Source organism: Tupaia chinensis, unplaced genomic scaffold (genome assembly GCF_000334495.1).
Source record: "Tupaia chinensis unplaced genomic scaffold, TupChi_1.0 Scaffold000127_2, whole genome shotgun sequence".
Classification (NCBI taxonomy): domain Eukaryota; kingdom Metazoa; phylum Chordata; class Mammalia; order Scandentia; family Tupaiidae; genus Tupaia; species Tupaia belangeri.
In genome coordinates, this window is record NW_006159596.1 from 2,853,023 (window position 1) to 2,872,563 (window position 19,541).

At 39.1% G+C, this 19,541-nt stretch overlaps 1 protein-coding gene across 8 annotated transcripts in view; it reads right to left on the reverse strand.

Moving 5' to 3' along the window:
• INPP4B (inositol polyphosphate-4-phosphatase type II B) overlaps window positions 1-19,541 on the reverse strand; it is a 957,317-nt gene that overhangs the window by 44,519 nt on the left and 893,257 nt on the right. For all 8 annotated transcript variants that reach the window (XM_027770345.1, XM_027770344.1, XM_006144646.2 and 5 more), the window contains 2 exons: window positions 18,443-18,555; window positions 13,674-13,828 (listed from right to left, as the gene is read on the reverse strand). In XM_027770345.1, the coding sequence (XP_027626146.1) occupies window positions 13,674-13,828; window positions 18,443-18,555 (268 nt within the window). The remainder of the gene's footprint in view (window positions 1-13,673; window positions 13,829-18,442; window positions 18,556-19,541) is intronic.

Below are 19,541 nucleotides of genomic sequence, written 5' to 3' on the forward strand. Positions count from 1 at the left end.
TACACACACACACACACACTCTCTCGCCCCCCCCACACACACACACACAGACACACACACACACACACACACACACACACACACACACACCCCTATCCCTGTTGTTATGGAGAATCAAAGCAAGCCTAATGCTAATACTTTGGAAATAGCTGCAAAGAATACTCACAAAGAGGGAATTGTACAAAGTGAAAATGTCTGGGAACCGGTTGGCAGCGCAGTGCTAAAGCAATACTTCTTAAGGCAACCCCACCCAGAAGGTACCTGGTTCATATCAGTGACCTCCCTGAGCACACTAGGCACATGCATGGCTGTGCATAGAGGCTAGCTGGGAGTATATTATAAGGAGACTCTGTTGGGTGCCTGTCTAGTTTGTTCTTGGAAGAAATAGATAAATAAAAACATCAGGAGTTTGATAATATGGATGAATCTTAAAAATATTCTGCTAAATGAAAAGCCACTCACAAAAGACTATTTATTGTATGCTTCTATTTATATGGAATGTGTAAAACAGGTACAAGTGGAGGTTACCAAGGGCTGGGGTGGTGTTTGAAAAGACACTCGTAATGGGTACAAGGGTGATGAACATGTACTACCGTTACAGTGGTGACAGTCGCATGGCCCCATGAATATGCTAACATGGACTGAACAGTATACTTTAAATTTGTGAGACTCATAGTCTGGTAAGTGTATGTGAATTATATCTCCAAAAACTATTAAAAATAAAACAATATCCTGGGGCCAGGCAATGGCACAGTGATATTGAAACTGACAACATGGGAAAGGTGAAGGGTTTGCGTCTTGGGTCTTCCCTGAGCACATTGGGTGGACTCCCGTGATCTGGGCAGCTGGGACTAGGAGTTGATCACAGCATGAAGACCCTGTTGGCAGTGCCTGTCTCCCTGTCTCTCTCTTCCTAAATGAAACACTATCTTTGCATTAGACCAGTAGTTATCAAACTTAAGTGTGCATCTGAATTCCACAGAGAGCTCATTAAAACACTGATTGCTGGGCTCCACCCCAACAGCTGTAATCCAGCATGGGGAAAGGCTGGAGAATGTGCATTTCTCACAAGTTCATGGGTGATGTCAGTGCTGCTGGCCTGGGGACCACTCTTTGAGAACAGTGCATAGACAGTATGCATAATTGACAAGGTTGCTGCTTTTACTTTCCTCAATACAGTCATGAGGACATTGAACCAATTCACAGTCGAGTACAAACAATTTGATAGGAAACCAGGAGGGTAGAGCAGCAGTAACAGTGATAGCAACCACCGCCACCACCACACAATATCAGAAAAAGCCACCAACATGTCATATTTACTGTCCTCACTTTGTAACAGTAACTATGTTAAGGGATTTGGTGATTATCATGTCATTAAGCCCTCACAACAAACCTAGGAGGATTCTGATGAAATTACTGCAATCCTAGTTTGACTGTATCAAGTGCTGAATACATACTACACCTGGCTATCAACTTTTTGCTATGCCTGAGAGTTGGTGTCCATAAAAAAAGAAACAGAGGAGAGAGAAAGAGCAAAGGAAGTCTGTTCTTACCAAAGTCCTTTCTCCTTGAAAGATGCTTGTGTGCCCAGTATCTTTCAAGACAGCAGGATTGGGACTTAAACCCTGATCAGCCATGTGAGATCTGTCTTCCTCTGCTCATTGCACTTTTGGGCTGGCCCATTTGAAAAACAACAAAAACAACAACAACAACAAAACCAATGGGCTGTTTAGCTAAAAATCTAAGGGCTCTTAGAATTTCATTTCTATTGCTAAGAAATGGATACAGAGACTGTGTAACTCCAAAGTCCTTCCTCTTAGACAATGTGCTGAACTTTATATGCCATGCTGAGTCACATCACTCTCTGCCGAGTTAGCTTAATTGTTAGACTATTAGAAGCAGTGAGTCCCCCTACACAGCACTGTGAAATTTGAAAAATATCACATGTGATTTGGTACTACTAACGAACCAATAATTTTGAGAGTGATTTGCTTTATAAATTGCATTCTTGATCCCTCCAATAATTTCATTCACATTTATATAAATTCTGATGCACTCACTAAATATGAGAGAATGGAGTATAATTGCGCTTAATGCATTTTTGCAATAAAGGTTTTAGGCCATTGTCCTTGGGCATAAATGTATTGTGCTGGGTATTTGAACTTCTCTGTTATCTGTGATAATCCAATCAAGAGAAGAACTTGCAATATTTTAGCCACTTTTCCATAAGTGTTGCTTCCCTATCCAGTTTACATTAGACATTGGCCTGTGAAAACTTCCAGTTGATTGTCCTAGACTAGAAATTATAACCCAAATTCAAACTCAAGGGAAGGTTTAAATGCTTCTATGACTGTGTTTACCAAGGTACAGCAAGCGTTCTGGTGGAAAGCATGAATATTTAGGTGGTATGCTGACAATACATTGACTTAACAGTTTGGGATTTATTTTTGGGTGTTTTAGGACAAACATAAAAGGCACATTGAATGTATAAATTCCTGGATATCATTGCTTTCGACAAGACTGAAATAAACAATTGTTAAAGTGGTACTTGTGCAGAACCTTGCTAGATGGTTAAATAAATAAGAGTTGGGAAGTATTTCCTTAATTCTTCTGTCTCAGCCTTCTAGGTGCATAGACTGACATCCGAAATGTTGATATAACTGCTCTCTATAGGTAATCCAGACCCAAGTTGCTTGCATGTTATGCTTCTGTAATGAGAATGAGTCTTTTCTATGACTAATTTCTGCTATGCTTCATTTTCAAAGAGCAAAGGCATAAATCATCTCCCTAACTGACTACAGGTTTTTGTGTCTCAGTAGAAAGTTTCCTACCCTTGTCTGAAATGGAGCTCTGCCTTTCCCTATGAAGAATCCTCAAATCATGCCACAGACTTCTGTCAAAACACCATGCTCGTCTCTGTCTAATCGCAAGGAACTTTCTTTTCCTATTTCATGTGCTTTCATTTAAAAAAATATAACAAACAAAAATTTTAATACTGCTACTACTGAAAACCTTTTGTAGAACTTCACTTAAACACAGTAGACTAATGGAATGAGTGTTGGAATCCTTTCTTAAGATTATATGCAAAACCCCAATGTGTCAAACATTGAAAATTAGATGCTGCAAGTGCCAATTTGGGTGGCCAATCAACGTTTAGACAGATATTCCTCTTCCTTTATAGTACTGGAAAAATACAAACTAAATCAAGACCTCACTTTTCACCCATCAGATTGCTAAAAACTCATACGGTACAAGTATTGGAGCACGTGCAAAAATAAGAACACACGTGCATGGCTCGTGGAATATAAATCAAAATAACTATTTTGCCGAGCAGTCTAGCAGCATCTATTATAGTAAAACTGAAAATACAAATGGCTTACTACCTAATCTTTTTAAAGGTTCTTATCTTGGGGGAAACTCTCATGCTTGTACTCATGGATGTATGTATGAAAATGTCTATTACTCTATTGTTTATAATAGCAAAATGGCATTAAAAAGCCTAAAATTCAATGGAAGAATAGACAAAGTGTGGTGTAGTGACATGAGGGAATATTATATAACCAGTAAGAGGGGGAGAAGTATAGCTTATACCTAAATATAGATCTCAAAAAATGATAAGACCGGGAACCAGCAGTTAGCGTAATGGCTATGTCGCTGGACTCCCACATAGTCGACCGCGGTTTGTGTCCCGGACCCGGTGGCTTAAAAAACTCACGCTGGGCGCGTGTGCGTGCGTGCCCAAGATCCCGAGAGGAGAATGGAGGAGAAGGGATTGCGGCGTGACCATCCCCCCTGGGGGGTGATTTCTCGCTTTCTGTTTCTATGTCTCTCTCTGTCTGTCTGGCGAGCGCACGCGCCCTACAGTGAAAATCTCTCAAAAAAAAAAATGATAAGACCTGGAAAAAATGATTTGTTCAATGTGACACATGATACCGTTTACGTAAGCCAAAATACTTGATAAATGTGGTGAATGAATAAGCATTATTTTTAGCTTTAGATAGTTTTAGACTGGAATTTTCTAGTCCTTGATACTTAAATTTTATTCACTCTCAAGATGCAGTGCAAGTGCTGTCTCCCCCCAGGACTCCCCCAGATCTTTCATTTTCTGAACCACTCTAATAATTAGTGCTTCCTATGTGCACAGTCTTATCCATTTCCTGCTATCATTATGGGGATTAACAGAGGTTCTCCATATAGAATTCTTAGAAACAATGTTTGCATTTATTTCTTTAGAGAGAGAGAATTCTCGGAGCGGTTTCAGTGTCGCGGTCACCCTCCACCCCCCAGCCTTTAGCCAGTCCCAGATCATGCGCAAATGTGTAAATGTGTGACTGGCATGCTCACAGAGGTCTCTGGGCTTGAACTGTGTGCCTTCCCATGAGGGACTGCCTTACACAGCATTGCATTCTACTGCTGTGAGACTGTCAGTCCCCACCCCTCTATGGAGAACGTTTAATGTCATTCGTAGCACATAATACATACTCGCTGACTTAGCTGCAATTATTATTATATATACATTTTCCCTTTGTTTAGCATGGCGCTCTACCATAGCTGATACTCAGATGTTTACTTCTGACGATGAAAATGATACTAACATATTTGTGTTAAGGATCTATTTGTCCTGCTCAGTTCTTGAGGTGAGGATCCTGGCATGTTACTTATTGGAGATCCTAAAGTCTGGAGGCCTTTCATTAGATGGATGTTCACAAGTTCCACTGTGTGAGTGCTGAGTGCTGAGTCCTGCCCTCAGGGCCCCGAGAGGAGCAATACCCCTACTCCTTGATGCTTTGAAGCTTTCAATAGGGCTCTGTCCAAACCTTCTAGCCTACAGGCACTGGGGGTCGGTTTAAGACTTTTGAAAACCAAGTGTTTATCTTGGAACTTTTCTTCTCAGACCTTAGAGACCAGGGAAATTCCCCAATTTTGGGAATATCCATGGAGGTATTCTTAGTTTTTCAAATATTTATTTAATTTTGATTATTATTATTATTTAATTTGCTATAGGGTATACTCACTGGGTGGGGGGGGAAGGGAGAATGAGAAATCAAGCTGCTAGGTCTGGGACTCAAACCACGGTGGGTCATGTGGGAATCAAGAACATTAACTACCATGTTACCTGCTAGCCCCTCAAAGGGACATTTTTAGAGAAATATGGAATAGGGAAGAAAAAGCAGAATAGAGAGAGATGAGGAGAGTGTAGAGAGGAAAGGTAACACTCACTAAGCAGAGCATCTAATGCCCACTGGGCATGGGGATTTTAAATAAGTGATCTCATTTAATATGACACCTATGGGGGGAGGGAGAGAGAGAAAAAAAGAGAGAGAGAGAGAGAGAGAGAGAGAAGAGATGGCCCTACTACACAGATAGAGAAGCTGAGGCCTGGAGATTAAATACCTGTCCAATGCTATAGAGACTGAGAATCAGGAACCAACTCCAGGTCTTCCTGAGTTTAAACAACCTGTCTTAGCGGCAGAAGTTAAATTTATTTGTTTCAATTAGATTCTTTTATAGTTTATGACATCACATTACGTTTTTCAAAATACATATTCCATATACTTATATGTATAGGCCCTTAGTTAATAACTTCAAGAACTGAAAGAAGGAATTTCCTTGGAAAGGTGGGTGGAAAGCAGTTGGGTGGGCTGGACTGGATTAGCTTGGCATGCTCAGGGTCTCAGGTCACTAGTAGTTAGAAACAGACACTGTATACAAAACACACTAGGGCAACGCCATAGACTGGCAAATCACTGTTTTTCTACTACCTGAATAATATGACTATGTATCTTGCCTTTCATTAATATAAGAGGAGTCTCTAAAACTAGCACATGCATTTTGTTCAAGAAGTGAACAGCTCTTTGTAGGGCATTCTTTGATTTCTCCAGTAAGATCAGTCCTCTTGAGGTGGTCCATCTGTGGATGTCTTGTTAAAAGATACTTGTTCCCACATTTCTAAAGAAGTATATCCTTTGCCGTGTCTCTCATCTTCCCTTCATCTTAAAAACATCCTAACGGGGTCAGTTTTCATGTATTTATTAGCTAAAAGGAAAGTGGAATCCTTAGCTAGAATTCTTCTGGATTACTCCTGTTATTTCTCACAGACAGACTGAAGTAACATAGCAAACATACCACTGAAATGCTCAAGGGAAGAGATAACACTCAGCAATAATGGAACCACTCTCCCTGATGATGCGACTCTCCATGCACATGTTCCTTTCAAGTAGTCAAGTCGTAGCTGTAAGTTTCAATGACCTATGTCTAAACACTTACAATTCTCTTTAATATTTGAAATAAGAGACGGTATGAAATAACAGCAGTTCTTCAGCTAATACAATCAAAGATACAGAAAAATAATCTGAAGTGAGAACAAGACTAAGAAAAAAAGCAAGAAGCTTTTCTGTTTCAACAACAAATGAACTCCACTACTCAAAAAGTGCAACCCCAGAAGTGAATACGTCATGATAAATACAATCTGTACTGATATCAGCCAGGGCAAAGGGTCACTGGGGGAGTTCCATTTTGGGGTCAAATTGATGGAACGTGGTCAGTGTGTCTGTGAGCATTTCCAGACAAGATTTACCCATGAATCAGTGGTGGAGGGGAGGACCACCTTCAATTTGGCAGACACCATTCAGTGGGCTGGGAGTGTGGGAGGGATGAACAGAGGAAGTGGGTTCTGTTCTCTCCCTTCCTCCCTCTTTCTTCCTTCTGAAGCATGCTGTGTCCTACTCCTACACATCTGTCTGCTCCTTCCTTTGTGTCCACGCAGCCCTTAGCTGCACTCATTCCTGCCAGCTCCTGGCCCCCACACTCTCCAGTCACACAGACCCCATGTTCTTTCATCTTTAGACTCTGAATTCACATCTAGAGGGCTGTCAAGGCTGCAGCCTTCCAAGGGTCCCATTTTGGCCTCAAACTCTGACTTAAGCCTTTCAGCTGTTTCTCCAGTTTACAGATAGCCTACTGTGGGACTTCACCTTGTGATCATGTGAAATAATTCTTATAATAAATCCCATTTTTTTTTTCAATCCTGTTGGTTCTGTTTCTCTATAGAATCCTGACCAATGCAGCCACTTACTTATAAAGCAGAATATCTTATAAATTATGTTCCCTGACATCTAAATTCTAGTTGCAACAGGATGAGAACATGACAGTCAAAAGATAATAAAACCGAGTGTGATTGATGGGCCTTCCATTTCTTTCTTATGAATTAGATGTTTACTAAAATAGAATGATTAAAGCCCCATATCTTAGGGTGATAAATACCTTGTATACTGAAAGTCACCCTGATTGGTCTTACTATTGGCCTACCACCTATCTTAATTTTAAGGAGCCATGTTAGAATGACAGATTGACAGAGTAATGTGACCTGAGACAAAAGCCAACTGAGCGAGATGGCAACATATTATCACATTGTATATACACATAATCTCAGTGTCTGTTAAGGGAAATTATAGTGTAATGGTATTTTTTACTTTAAAAAAAATTGCTAGAGGAGACATGCACTCACAAAAGAGAGAGAGAGAAAAGAGAGAGAGAGAGAGAGCACCCCTCATTGGGGAATAGTCACACTGCAATCCCTTCCCTTGTGTTTCTTCCATCTTCTGGGATGTTGGGCACACACAGGCCTGCCCACATGTTTTCAGGCCACCAGGCCCTGGTGTAGAACCGCATAGTTGGCGATATGAGATCTAGCCACCTTCATCACCATGCCACTCACTGGCAATTAAGATTGACAACACAATTATTGTTTGCTGAAATACGACTTCTAAAAATCCAGTCGAATCTGTTATATTTGAAGTCCAGTTCTGATCATCTATTAATGGAATATGAGCTTGACAGTCTACTGAAAATGCTATCTTCAAATGCATTCGGACAAGATGGCTCTTAGCATTCAGTGGTGAGTCCATAACTGAACTGCATGCTCTCTTTCAGAGATAAGCACAATACACGCTGAGAAAAAAATTTAATATAGATAAGTAAAAAATAAAAATAGAAAATAGCAATGATAGATGATAACCTCTATGAACTTTTAAAACTCCAGAGAAAATAGCCTAAAAGGTGGTTGGAATAATTCAAAAGTAAAATCCACTGCAACTGATGTTAAATGATTTTAAAAACTGAAGTAAATTCAAAAACATAAACATCAAACTCCTTTAAAACCCTAATTTTTTTTTTTTTAAAGGTGGAGGGTGCAGCAGGTGGTATGGAGGTGAAGGTGGCTTGATCCCATATGCCTGGTTACATCAAACGCCTTTAAAACACTAATTTTTTTTTTTAAAGGTGGAGGGTGCAGCAGGTGGTATGGAGGTGAAGGTGGCTTGATCCCATATGCCTGGTTCAGGTCCCAGACCTGATGTCTTGAAAAACATAGCAGCAGGTGTGTGTGTGTGTGTGCATGTGTGCGTGTGTGTGTGTGTGTGTGTGCCCAAAATCCTGAATGTGGAATGGAGGAAAAAAGATTGAGGCATGGCCTTCCTTTGGGGAGTGATTTCTCACTTTTCTTCCCTCTCTCTGTCTCTGGTGAGCACTCACTCACCCTGTCGCTTTAAAAAAAATAAAATAAAACCACTTTTGGTTTCATTTATTTCTGCGGTCATCCTTGCTATTCCTTTCCTTCTACTAATTTTAAATTGGGTGTGTGCTTGCTTTTCTAGCTCCTTGAGGTGCATTGTTAGGTTATTTGAAAACTTTCTACCTCTTAGATGTTGGCATTTATTGCTGTAAACTTCTGTCTAAGTGTGGTGTTTACTGTATCCCACAGGTTTCCCTGTGTTGCATTTGCATTTTCATTTGTTTTGAGAAATCTTTAAATTTCCTGCTTAATTCCTCCCTGGGCCCAATGGTCCAGGAGCATGTAGTTGAATCCCATGTATCTATACAGCATCCAAAGGTCCTCTTGTTACTAATTTCTATTTTGATTTATTGTGGTCAGAAAAGGTACTTGATATGGATTTTAACATTTTTGTTGAGACTTGCTTTGTGGCCTTATATATGGTCTATCCTGGAGAATGCTTTAATGTGCTGAGTGTGTATTCTGCATCTGCTGAATGAAATGTTTTATAAATGTCAATGAAGTCCATTTGGTTTACGGTGCAATTTAACTCAGATTTTAATTTATCTATCTATCTATCTATCTATCTATCTATCTATCTATCTATCTATCTATATCATCTATGTATCTATTAAGCTAGAAGGCACATGAACAAAGAGAGGAAAAATAAGAAAGTACCCCCCATTGGGCAATGGTCCCTCTGCAATTCATTCTCTTCCATTTCTCCCTCCTTCGGGGATTTTGGGCATGCGTACACACATGCCAGCATGTTTCTGGGCTGTACCCCGGAAGGTTGATGACGTTATTAAAATGTTGAGATCCCTGTATCTACTAAAGATTTTCTCAGTTATAATCTATAGAGATCTAAACGTACAAGAGGATTTCAGAAAATTCATGGGAAAACAATGGAATTAAAGTATAAGTTTATTTTGGGCCAAATAAGTTTTGAAATCCATGTGTAGATGTTTTTCATAATAGACACATTCCATAAACTTTCTGAAGACTAAAATTTTAGCCTTTAGTTTAAAAATGCCTCAGGAGCAGTTCTGCAATCTTTTAAAGCCACTGTCAGAAGGGTAGGACTTTTCAGATAGCAGAATAAGGAGCTCACCAAATCCTCTTCCCCCCAAAAAAAACTATAAAACTGAACAGTGTTGTCAAAACCCCACCATTTCAGGATCCTAGTAGTCAGAGTGAAGCAACTTGATGTGTTACTTCATGAAAACTTGCTGCACGTGGGATAAGAATGAGGGGTGTCTGTGGAGCATTCTTTCATCCCAGCTCCTCTATCAAGTTTTACCCAAGTAGGTCTGCAGTGGACACCAGAAACTTGACCCACAAGAGATCGGACTGGGTTTGAAGTAGAGGGTGGAAAAACTGGTCCCAAGCATTGTCAAAAACATTAGCGTTCTTAACAGTAAATAAATGCTGATGGACAATCTCATAGCTAGCGTGAAATTCTCATTCCTCTTGGGCCATTCTGCAGACCAGTGAACCAGCTGAAAATTTAATAAGGAGATTCTGGGAATGAGAGAACCCTGGAGAGTCTTGTTAAGCTTCCACATATTCCTGGCTGAACCTATTAGGCCCTGGTGTAGATAAAAGGCAGATCAGACTTGAAACCTTCTGGACTTTGAATACGATCTCCAATCTACAAACATGTCAACAGGGGTAGGAAGATTTGCTGGATTGAGTTGTTTGAGCACAACCTCTGACTAATCACTGGATGATCACCACACTGCATTGACACAAGGGTCACTCTAGAAAACAAGGCTTAAACATAAAAGCAAGAGCAAAACCATTTTAGAATTAAAAACAAAATAAAAAAAATAAGGAAATTACTACATGGTTCTGAAATGCAGTAGGGAGAAGAATGAACGCTATGTGGACTTTGTGAAATTTATTGAAGAATAGTTTGTGTTCATTTGACCCTGGACCAGACTATCAGGGCTCAGTGCCTGGATAAAATGGTAGATATGAGTAACAAAGATAAAATGAAAGGGTGTATATTTTAGATCTAGAGTTAGTTCTATCAGGCTCTCAATATTTGAGTAAGACAGACTTGTTTTGTAGATAGTCTTGAGTTTCTAAAATTGCGTATGTTGTTTTTCTTTTTATATTATGCTAGCCAGGAAGAGACAAAGAAAGGGAGAAAGAGGGAGAGAGCACCACATAGTAAGATGTGCCACAATCCCCTCTCCATTTCTCCATTTTTGTCGGGATCTTGGGCGTGTATGTGCATGAACCTGGTGTGAGTTTCAAACTGCTGAGGCCAGGACTTGAACCTACATCCATGTGGGACTTGGCTCTCTTAAATTCTAAGTTCCAGGGTCAGTCCTATGTGCATGTATGCATGTGGGATCATGTGTGTGCATGTGGGATCATATATGTGTGTGTGTGTGTGTGTTTATGACTTAAACATTAACTTTGAGGTAGTTGATACAGTAGGTTTGAAGTAGCTGATACATTACCAAATAATGTTAAGTGATTTTCCTTCATTTGGCACAAATAAAATAATATTAAATGTAAGTAGGAGACCTATGTCCTAGTGATGGCTCTCTATTTTCTATCTGAGAAGTCTTTGCCAAACACTCTCTAGAGCTCAGTTTCATTATGTATAAGATGAAATTTGTAAGGTTACATCTTAACCTCAAATTCTGTAATTCTTCATAAGGGTATATATTAAAATAAACAAAACTAAAACTAAACAAACTAAAATAAAATCTGTTCAAAGGAAACCTATCCAGGGTTCCGTTACTGAATGTAATGCTTCCATAATTCGCACAGAATTTGTGTACCAGTGCATTTTCTTAAAGTGCTGTTTACAAAGTTTATTTTCTTAAATAAGAAGAATATTACATTTGAAACCTTATTTACAACAGTTGCTAGTATACTTTATTTTACTATATGGTACTGGAGTAAAATCTGTCCTAATATATGCATAGACATCAAATTTAGAAGAGTCATAATTTTCTAGATTTTATTGTACCTGGAAGATTGGAAAGTTAATCTCAGGACTCTCAATATGTATTGTTTGTTTATCGAACATCAGTTAACAACTACCATGTGTCACATGTTCTAATCACTTTTACACAAATTAATTAATTGAATCCTTAAGATATTTCTAAAAAGAGGCCATTATTATTATTATCTCATCTATTTTATAGGTAATAAAACTAAGACACCAAGAGGTTGACTAAGTTACCTAAGGCACTAAGAGACATTAAGAGATCAACTTGCCTTGGCTAGTAAGTGGTATATAGCTTATATTCAAACTCAGGTTAGTCCCATGTTCTTATCTAATCTGCTACTTTGTCAGTTTATAAACTGATAACCCTTTACCATAAAAAAGCTTACCCAAGAGAGAAATGAAGGTAGTTATTAAAGAGCATGTCTTATTTTCTTCAAATACATGCACTTATACTTGTACATTCAGAGAACCCTCAAACTTTCATGCTGCCTTCAAATAAACATAAAACCTGTTGATAAATTTGGCAGATTGGAAATTTACCAAAAAAACACACAGACAAAAAAAAAAATGTAAGAGAAGATCACTAAGTAGTAGAGAGAGATGGAAGGTAAGGCCTTTCATATTTTTAAATTCAATTTCTGATACCTCGTTTCTTGGACAATTTAAAACAAACCCCCATAAATGTTAAGCAGATGTGTCGCATATACAGTGTTGATTCTGAACAATGTTATGCAATACCAAATATGCAGTTTTATAGTTAAACATGTGTATGATATGTGTTCTCTTTATTTATCAATTTGAAAGAATTATCCTCCTAATATAAGGGTTCTCTCTTAACCTCTATCATCAATAAATCGGTAACACTATCACCTTCCAGATAATCTGTTAGTTTAATCACTTTGGTCCTAGGTTGTTCCTGGCCTTTGATATTATGCCCCTGTTCTCCTCACCAACACCTTTGTTTCACCAGAGTGACATTTATATTCTTTTTCTGCACCTTAGAAGGTTTTATACTTGATTCTGAATTTTTCCCGTTAGTGCTGAGAGATTCTTTTTGAAAGAGCTTTTTTTTTTTTTTTTTTTTTTATTAACCAAATGTTTTTTATATGGCTGAGATGTTCATGTCAGGCCTCCAAGACATCCTCATACATTTCTCAAAAAGTTATGAGAAAGCACGCCTGAACAATGAAAATGCCAGGAGTCATGAAACGGGGTAAAATACAGGACTTCAGAAACCTCTCGTTAGTGGAAAAACACACAGACACGGAACGAGCACAGGCATGCGTCAATGTCTCCCCTGAAAGACCACAGGATGTCAGAGAAAAGTAGGAGCTAACTGCACCAGGTAGAAAGTTGCCCTCTCTAGCGTATCACATGGCATTCCTTTCACGTTGGAACTGGGAGCCTGTCCCACATTTCCTGGTGTGCTTCTGAGCTAGTCTTTATAGCAAAGACACCATTCCGCTTAACTTTTTAATTAACATGTGTCCTTGCTGATCGACATTGTGAATGAGGCACTTTTTTCCTTCCCGTTATGGCTCAGATTTTAGATTTAATTACTGTGGAAATGAATCAAGAAACATGACTTCGGGCCTGGCATTTTAAATATCGGCTGAGTAACAATATCCATTCTCTATTTTAAACTGCTAGTATCGTCTCATCTTTATGATGCGTTATGTGAAAATCATTTTAAGAAGAGGGTTTGCTGACCCAGAGACCCTGCAGGCCATGGGAAGATCTCCTATCAGTTGCAATTTGGAAAGGTTTTGTTTGCATAATGACTTACTTTTATTTTGCATGTACTCATGATTACTTACATGCCTAGAAAATGTGCTCTCCACATGTTATGTATGATATGCTCAGAGCCCTTTTCCTCGAGCTAAAGAGCTGATGAAATATGGCCTCCGTGCATATTATCAAATGTGTGCACAACCACATTTTCTTTTATTGCCAAAAATGAGTAGGAGCGGTATTTCAAAGTGTTTTATCTCTCATGTCATGAGCTAAGCCCATGAGAATACACTGAAGCTATTAAGTATTTAGTCCTCCTGTAAACTATGCATGTGAAAACAGTGGCAACAACAACTAATCAAAAATGACCTTAAAAAAAATAAAAAAATAAACCAATAAACCTGAAGTCACATGAAATACCTTCTCATACAGTCCAGTGCTCGGATAAAGAAGTCCTTGTGCAGCTGGTGTTCGTCTCTCAAGATGGAGCACTGTTCCAGTGTCACCGACATCGACGTCCTGTCTTTGGCACTTTTACAGCAGGTGAAGCGAATACCATTTAATTTGCGGCATATCTGTAACACACATGTGAAAATGTGTTACTGATACTTGTAGATGATCGTGAAGGGTGGGCCTTCTCTAACTCCTCATCTAAACACAACAATATGGCTGCATTTACAGTAATTGATAGTCAATTGGTTCAATCTGCCCCACTGAACATAAACACGTTACCTTTCCATTTCAAAAGCCAGTGGGATGGATTTAGCTCTTTGTATATGAGGTGTGGGACTGTTGGAAGCGTATGAGATGTGCAACATCCAGCAGAGGAAGCAATGCTGCCCAAGAGTGTGCTTGATTTGTAGTGGATGATGACGGTACTCCCAGCTCAAGAGCAACTGAACTGTAAATATGGGAAAACACCTTAATAGTAAAGGGGAGGGAACCAGCAGTTAGCGTAATGACTATGTCGCTGGACTCCTACGTAGTCGACCGCAGTTCGCGTCCTGGATTCAGTGGCTTAAAAATCACGCTGGGCACGTGTGCGTGTGTGCCCAAGATCCAAGAGGAGAATGGAGGAGAAGGGATTGCAGTGTGACCATCCCCCCTAGGGGGTGATTTCTCGCTTTCTGTCTCTATGTCTCTCTCTGTCTGGCGAGCGCACATGCCCTATAGCGAAAAAAACCTCTCCAAAAACAAAAAAATTAGTAAAGGGGAACAGACACTTGATTTGAATCCTAAATAGCTAATATGTTTGCTTTTCACATTTAAGAAACCTTTGCTAGTGCCAGTGATGATGCTGCAGTAATACAACTGGGCCTGATGGGAGGAGAGGTCCTGCAGCCTCCCTGAACACAGTGCGTGTGTGTGTGTGTGTGTACACGCTCGTGTGCCCTTCTGAGTCAGTGATCAAAGCTGGCTGAGATCAGGAGCAGGTTGCAGCATGGCAGTGCTGTTGAAGATGCTAAGTTTATTTTTCTTTCTTTCTCATAGAAAAAATAAATAAACTTTAAAGAAATGTGTGTCAGTCTTACGTTCATGTTACGTGATTTTAAACATCCATGTGGTGTTTTATGGCCACTAAGGGAACCACTCACCAGTGCTAGGGAAAAGAACACTGTTTATTGCACATCTACATCTGCTGTGTACCAGGTCCAGTGCCAAGATACTTCGTATAGATTTCCTCTTTCAGTGAACCTTAGATGAACCCTAGAGAATGGTAGGTATAATTATTCTCATTCTATAGATGAGGAGACTGAGATTCAGGTAGGCTAATTAACTTGCACACAACGGAGTATTGGGATGCATACATACATCAATTAAAGTCCAGTGACTGAGTCTTTAATGTCTTATTTATTTATTTACTTTTGTAGAGGTTTTTGCCATAGGGTGTGTGTGCTTGCTGGAGAGAGACAGTGAGAGGGAAAGTGAGAAATCCCCCTGCAGAGGGTGTAACCATACCACAGTCCCTTCTCCATTTTCTTTCTAGGATCTTCGGCGCATACACACACACACACACACACATACACACACACACACCTGCCTGGCATGAGTTTCAAGTCACTGGGTCTAGGACTCAAACCGCAGTTGGCCATGTGGGAGTCCAGCAACATAACTGTTACACCATCTGCTGGTCCCAATTTCTACTTTTTTCTTTATTCATTATAGAGCATGTGTATACACACACACACGAGAGAGAGAGAGAAAGATAAGCACCCTCCATAGGCTCTGGTCACCCTCTGGTCCCTTCAGCCTGCTGGATCTTAGGCACTTACACAAGTGCTGCCATGTCTCAGGATAACCAGGCCAGAGAGCTGAATCTCAGTTGCCATGTAGGATCTGGCTTCTCCTGACTGGTGTATTGCTACAGTACAGAGCTGGCCCAACTTGCTTGCTTCCTCTTCTTCTTCTTTTTTTTTTTCTTTCTTTCTTTTCTTGTGTGTGTTTATTTGTTTATTTATTTCATAAGTGAGAAAGACAGCACCCCCAGCAGAGACTTGACACATGATCTACCCCTCGCCTTCAGCTAGCTCTGAACCATGGTCACACATGTTCCTGTCATGCTCAGTGAGGACCCTGAACTTAAACCTGGAACCTTCCCATTTGGCACTGTCTTGCAGAGCACCACAGTCTATCTGTACCACCTTCAGGCCCCAGAACATCTGCTGCATTCTATTTTCTTTATAATTCTTTGTTCTTGTTGTTCTGATTTAAGTCAGAGAAAAATCTCTGAACAGCAATATTCTTTTGTCTCATTGGTTTATCGTTAATAGGTGATTCACTCCATTTCTTTTGCTTCTAGTCCATGGTGGGGTTCTTATATGAGGTATTAATAATCAGCTTCAGGATCAACAGTTCTAATCAACATGCATTTAAAATTAATGTGCTACAATAAAAGCTTTCTTCATTATCTGTCATCAAGGAGGCCATAAAAGTTACCTGCTTTGAGGAGATAGCATTCTGATTCAGTTTATCATGGGGTTTTTCTGTTTTAATTGTGATTCTGATACTTAAATGAGGGTTTATAGCTCTCTATTAATTTAGACCTTAGGTTAGTACTTTCTATTTCCAATGGAACTGATTAGAGAAATGTGAGAGTAGGGTTTTACTATATTATCTTACTATGTTATCCAAATCCCAGTCTTTCAAGTAAATAGTATTCATTGTTTAAATAAACTTGACTACATTCATAATTATAAAGTAGTCTTTAATGGCTACTTAGGAAACACAGCTTTAAAAATAATATTTTCGAGATATTTATGATTCTGTGTACCTGAACCTACTTATGACGTTTAATGTTCTAAATTTTAAGTCCAGTGGAGGTCAAAGCAATTCCATTAGAGGAGACAGGTCAGGTTTTGATTTCTGTAATTCAACAACTCTTGAACTATGAGAGTTAGATTTAATACACTCAATTGGTATTTGGACTTTGTAAATTCTTATTTTTGTCATTTAAATTCAATCAAGATAAAAACGAATAGCTTTATATTTTTCAATCAGAATGTAAAACATTAACAAAAGCAGTATTTCATTAAACAGATTGAAAGAAGAGAGGAAAATGAAATAGAGACAGAAGTAAAAGCTTTTGGAAAATGTCATTTCTGTATTTCTTCATTTGAAGTGTATTGTTAAGGCTTTTGGCTTACAAATGGGATATTGAAACTCAGGTGACAGCCTACAGACACGCTACTCATCATGCATTTCATGGTAAATTGAAAGTAAGCCATTATTTGGTCATTACACACATTTCAGAAATATATTTTAGAAATGTATAGTATTTATGGGAAAAAAGTTTTGTGTAGCCACATCGGAAAATTGTATATTCTAATAGAAAAAATATGCACTAGTGTTTACATGTGTGTATCCTTAATTTATGGATTTATCATAGTTTCATGGTCTGTATGTAATGACACATGTATACGTTCCTCAGTTGGTAGATGGTCATGGTAATTGATCCAAATACCGTTAGGCTATGTCTTATTAGGAAATTATAAAAAATGGCTCAAGACTTACCACTGTGAAATTTTTGTGAGAATTAACAACCATAGAAGTCTTTGAAGATACAGAGAGGCCACACTGGGGAAAGAACTATTATAATAAAAGCAACCATCCTGTAATGCAGTGTGGGCTAAATGGGACCAGCGTAACTGAGCTTCCTGAATGCAGGGCTTCATATGTTACTTTTGATGTCCTTCCCTCAGGCCCCAAGGAGGCATGAAGGGAAACTAAAGCAGCTTTCTTCTGCTTTGCTCTTGGTAAATTATTGTATATAGGCTTATGGCAAATTAGCCATTCCCCTTTCCCAGAAGACAGTAAATAACACTAGATTATAACAGAAGCACTGGTAGGGAAAAAGGCTCTGCTTTACATGCTATGGATAGAGAATGCTATTGATCGAAGGTTGGTTAACCTGAATTCTGAATGGTTGGAGTAATACTACAGAAATTACAAACATGGCGTTCATGACACAGATCTCCAATGCTCTGATGAAAGGATACTTTCCTAATGAAAAGATCTTTGGGGATGAATGTTCAACAAATCATAAATTTCATGTGATCCATGAATGGTTGCTTAATAAGGACTTAAGAACACGGTCGTGGAGTCTTACTCTAATTCTTAGAGTTGTGAGATAGGAAAGCAAGCAGATCTTCTACCTTAAAGGTGCCATCAAATGAAAAGAAAATACAAAATATAGCTCATTACCCTAGACCAATCCATCAGCAATAAATTCTATGCCAATATAAAAATTAAACACATTTACAAGTTCATTAACTGAACAGTATGTCAAGGAGTCTTTCTGAAGCTGTGAGCCAGAGATCTGATAGCACCATTCTGTTGAAGCCATATGTCTCTGGAGCAACAGTTCAGAATCCTGATTGATACAAATAACTGACACTGCACCTTGCAATACGGAGGAAATCACAGATACTTTGTTTTAACCTCAGAGTGCACAGCACTCCAGGGTGGATAAGAACAGACAATGAGAAAGACCCTTTCTTGTTGAGTGCATCTCCCTCCATCTTTTGTCCTATTCTATGGATAGAAGTATTGTCAAGAGTTAAAATGCCCAGTCCCTTGGAAAATGAAGGAAGACATCTGGTAACCCCGCATGCTGGGGTTGAGCCTGCATTGTAGATGATGCTTCTGGTCATGTTATGTGAGGGACTAAGATCTGACGCAAGAGTGCTTACCGTCGCAGCTTGCCACATGATTTCTACATTCTTTCTTTTTTTGGCTTGGATATTTTGATGGAGATTTTCTAGTAAACCTTTTAAATCATTTTGTTCTTGAAAATGTGAAATGTCTAAAGACAAAAAAAGGAGAAAAAATGAAACAGTATTAGTATTAAGCTGTCCATGGAGATTTTTTTTTTCAATTTTTTCTTTTTTTGTATGAGGTACATGTGTTCCCTGGATAAAGACAGACAGAGAGGGAAAGTGAGAAATCATCCTTCCCCCTTCCTCACCCCAGGGAGGATAGCCATGCCACACACAGTCCTTTCTCCTCCATTTGGGATTTTAGGTACTCAAGCATATGCACTTGGTGTGATTTTCAAGCCATCGGGTCCAGGACTTGAACTTTGGAGTGGCCATATGGGATCCAGCTACCCTAACCACCATACCATCCACTGGCCTTCAATATGTTTGTAAATACAACTTTCATAACAGTATTTATTTAAAGCAGAGAGTATCTGAGGATAATCATACTCTTTCAAGTTTTATTCTTTACATGGAAGTATCCTTCTGCTTCCCTCATTCCCTATTCTGTGTAACTGCTGAGATGTTAGCTGGTCATATGATATTATTTTACCAACAGGAGAAACATTTTTGATGAAGATGATGGCTGCTACCTCCACTTTAACCAAAACGTAAGACATACCTGTCATGAGATACAACCTGCCAATTTTTGCTGCTGAGTAGCTAGTCCAAATTAAGAGACTCTATTAAACTGAACACCTCAGAGGTAGGAGAAATGTAAAAGTTTACATAGGAAAACATGAAAACAGTTTCTATACAGAAAAGTTCCTCGATCTTGGCATATTGACGTTTTGAATAAGGTAACATTTTCCAGGGTTGAGGTGGGGCAAGAGCGGATATACTCTGCATTATAGGATGATCAGCAGCATTCTTGACCTCTGCCATTTAGATTCCAGAAGTATCCTTCCCATTGAGACAATGTGAAATGTCACCAGACAGTGCTGACATCCCTTGATGGAACTATCTGTTCTAGTTGAGAACCACTGCTATAAAGGAGCACAAAGATGACCTGGAAAGTGTAACAATGGGTGGC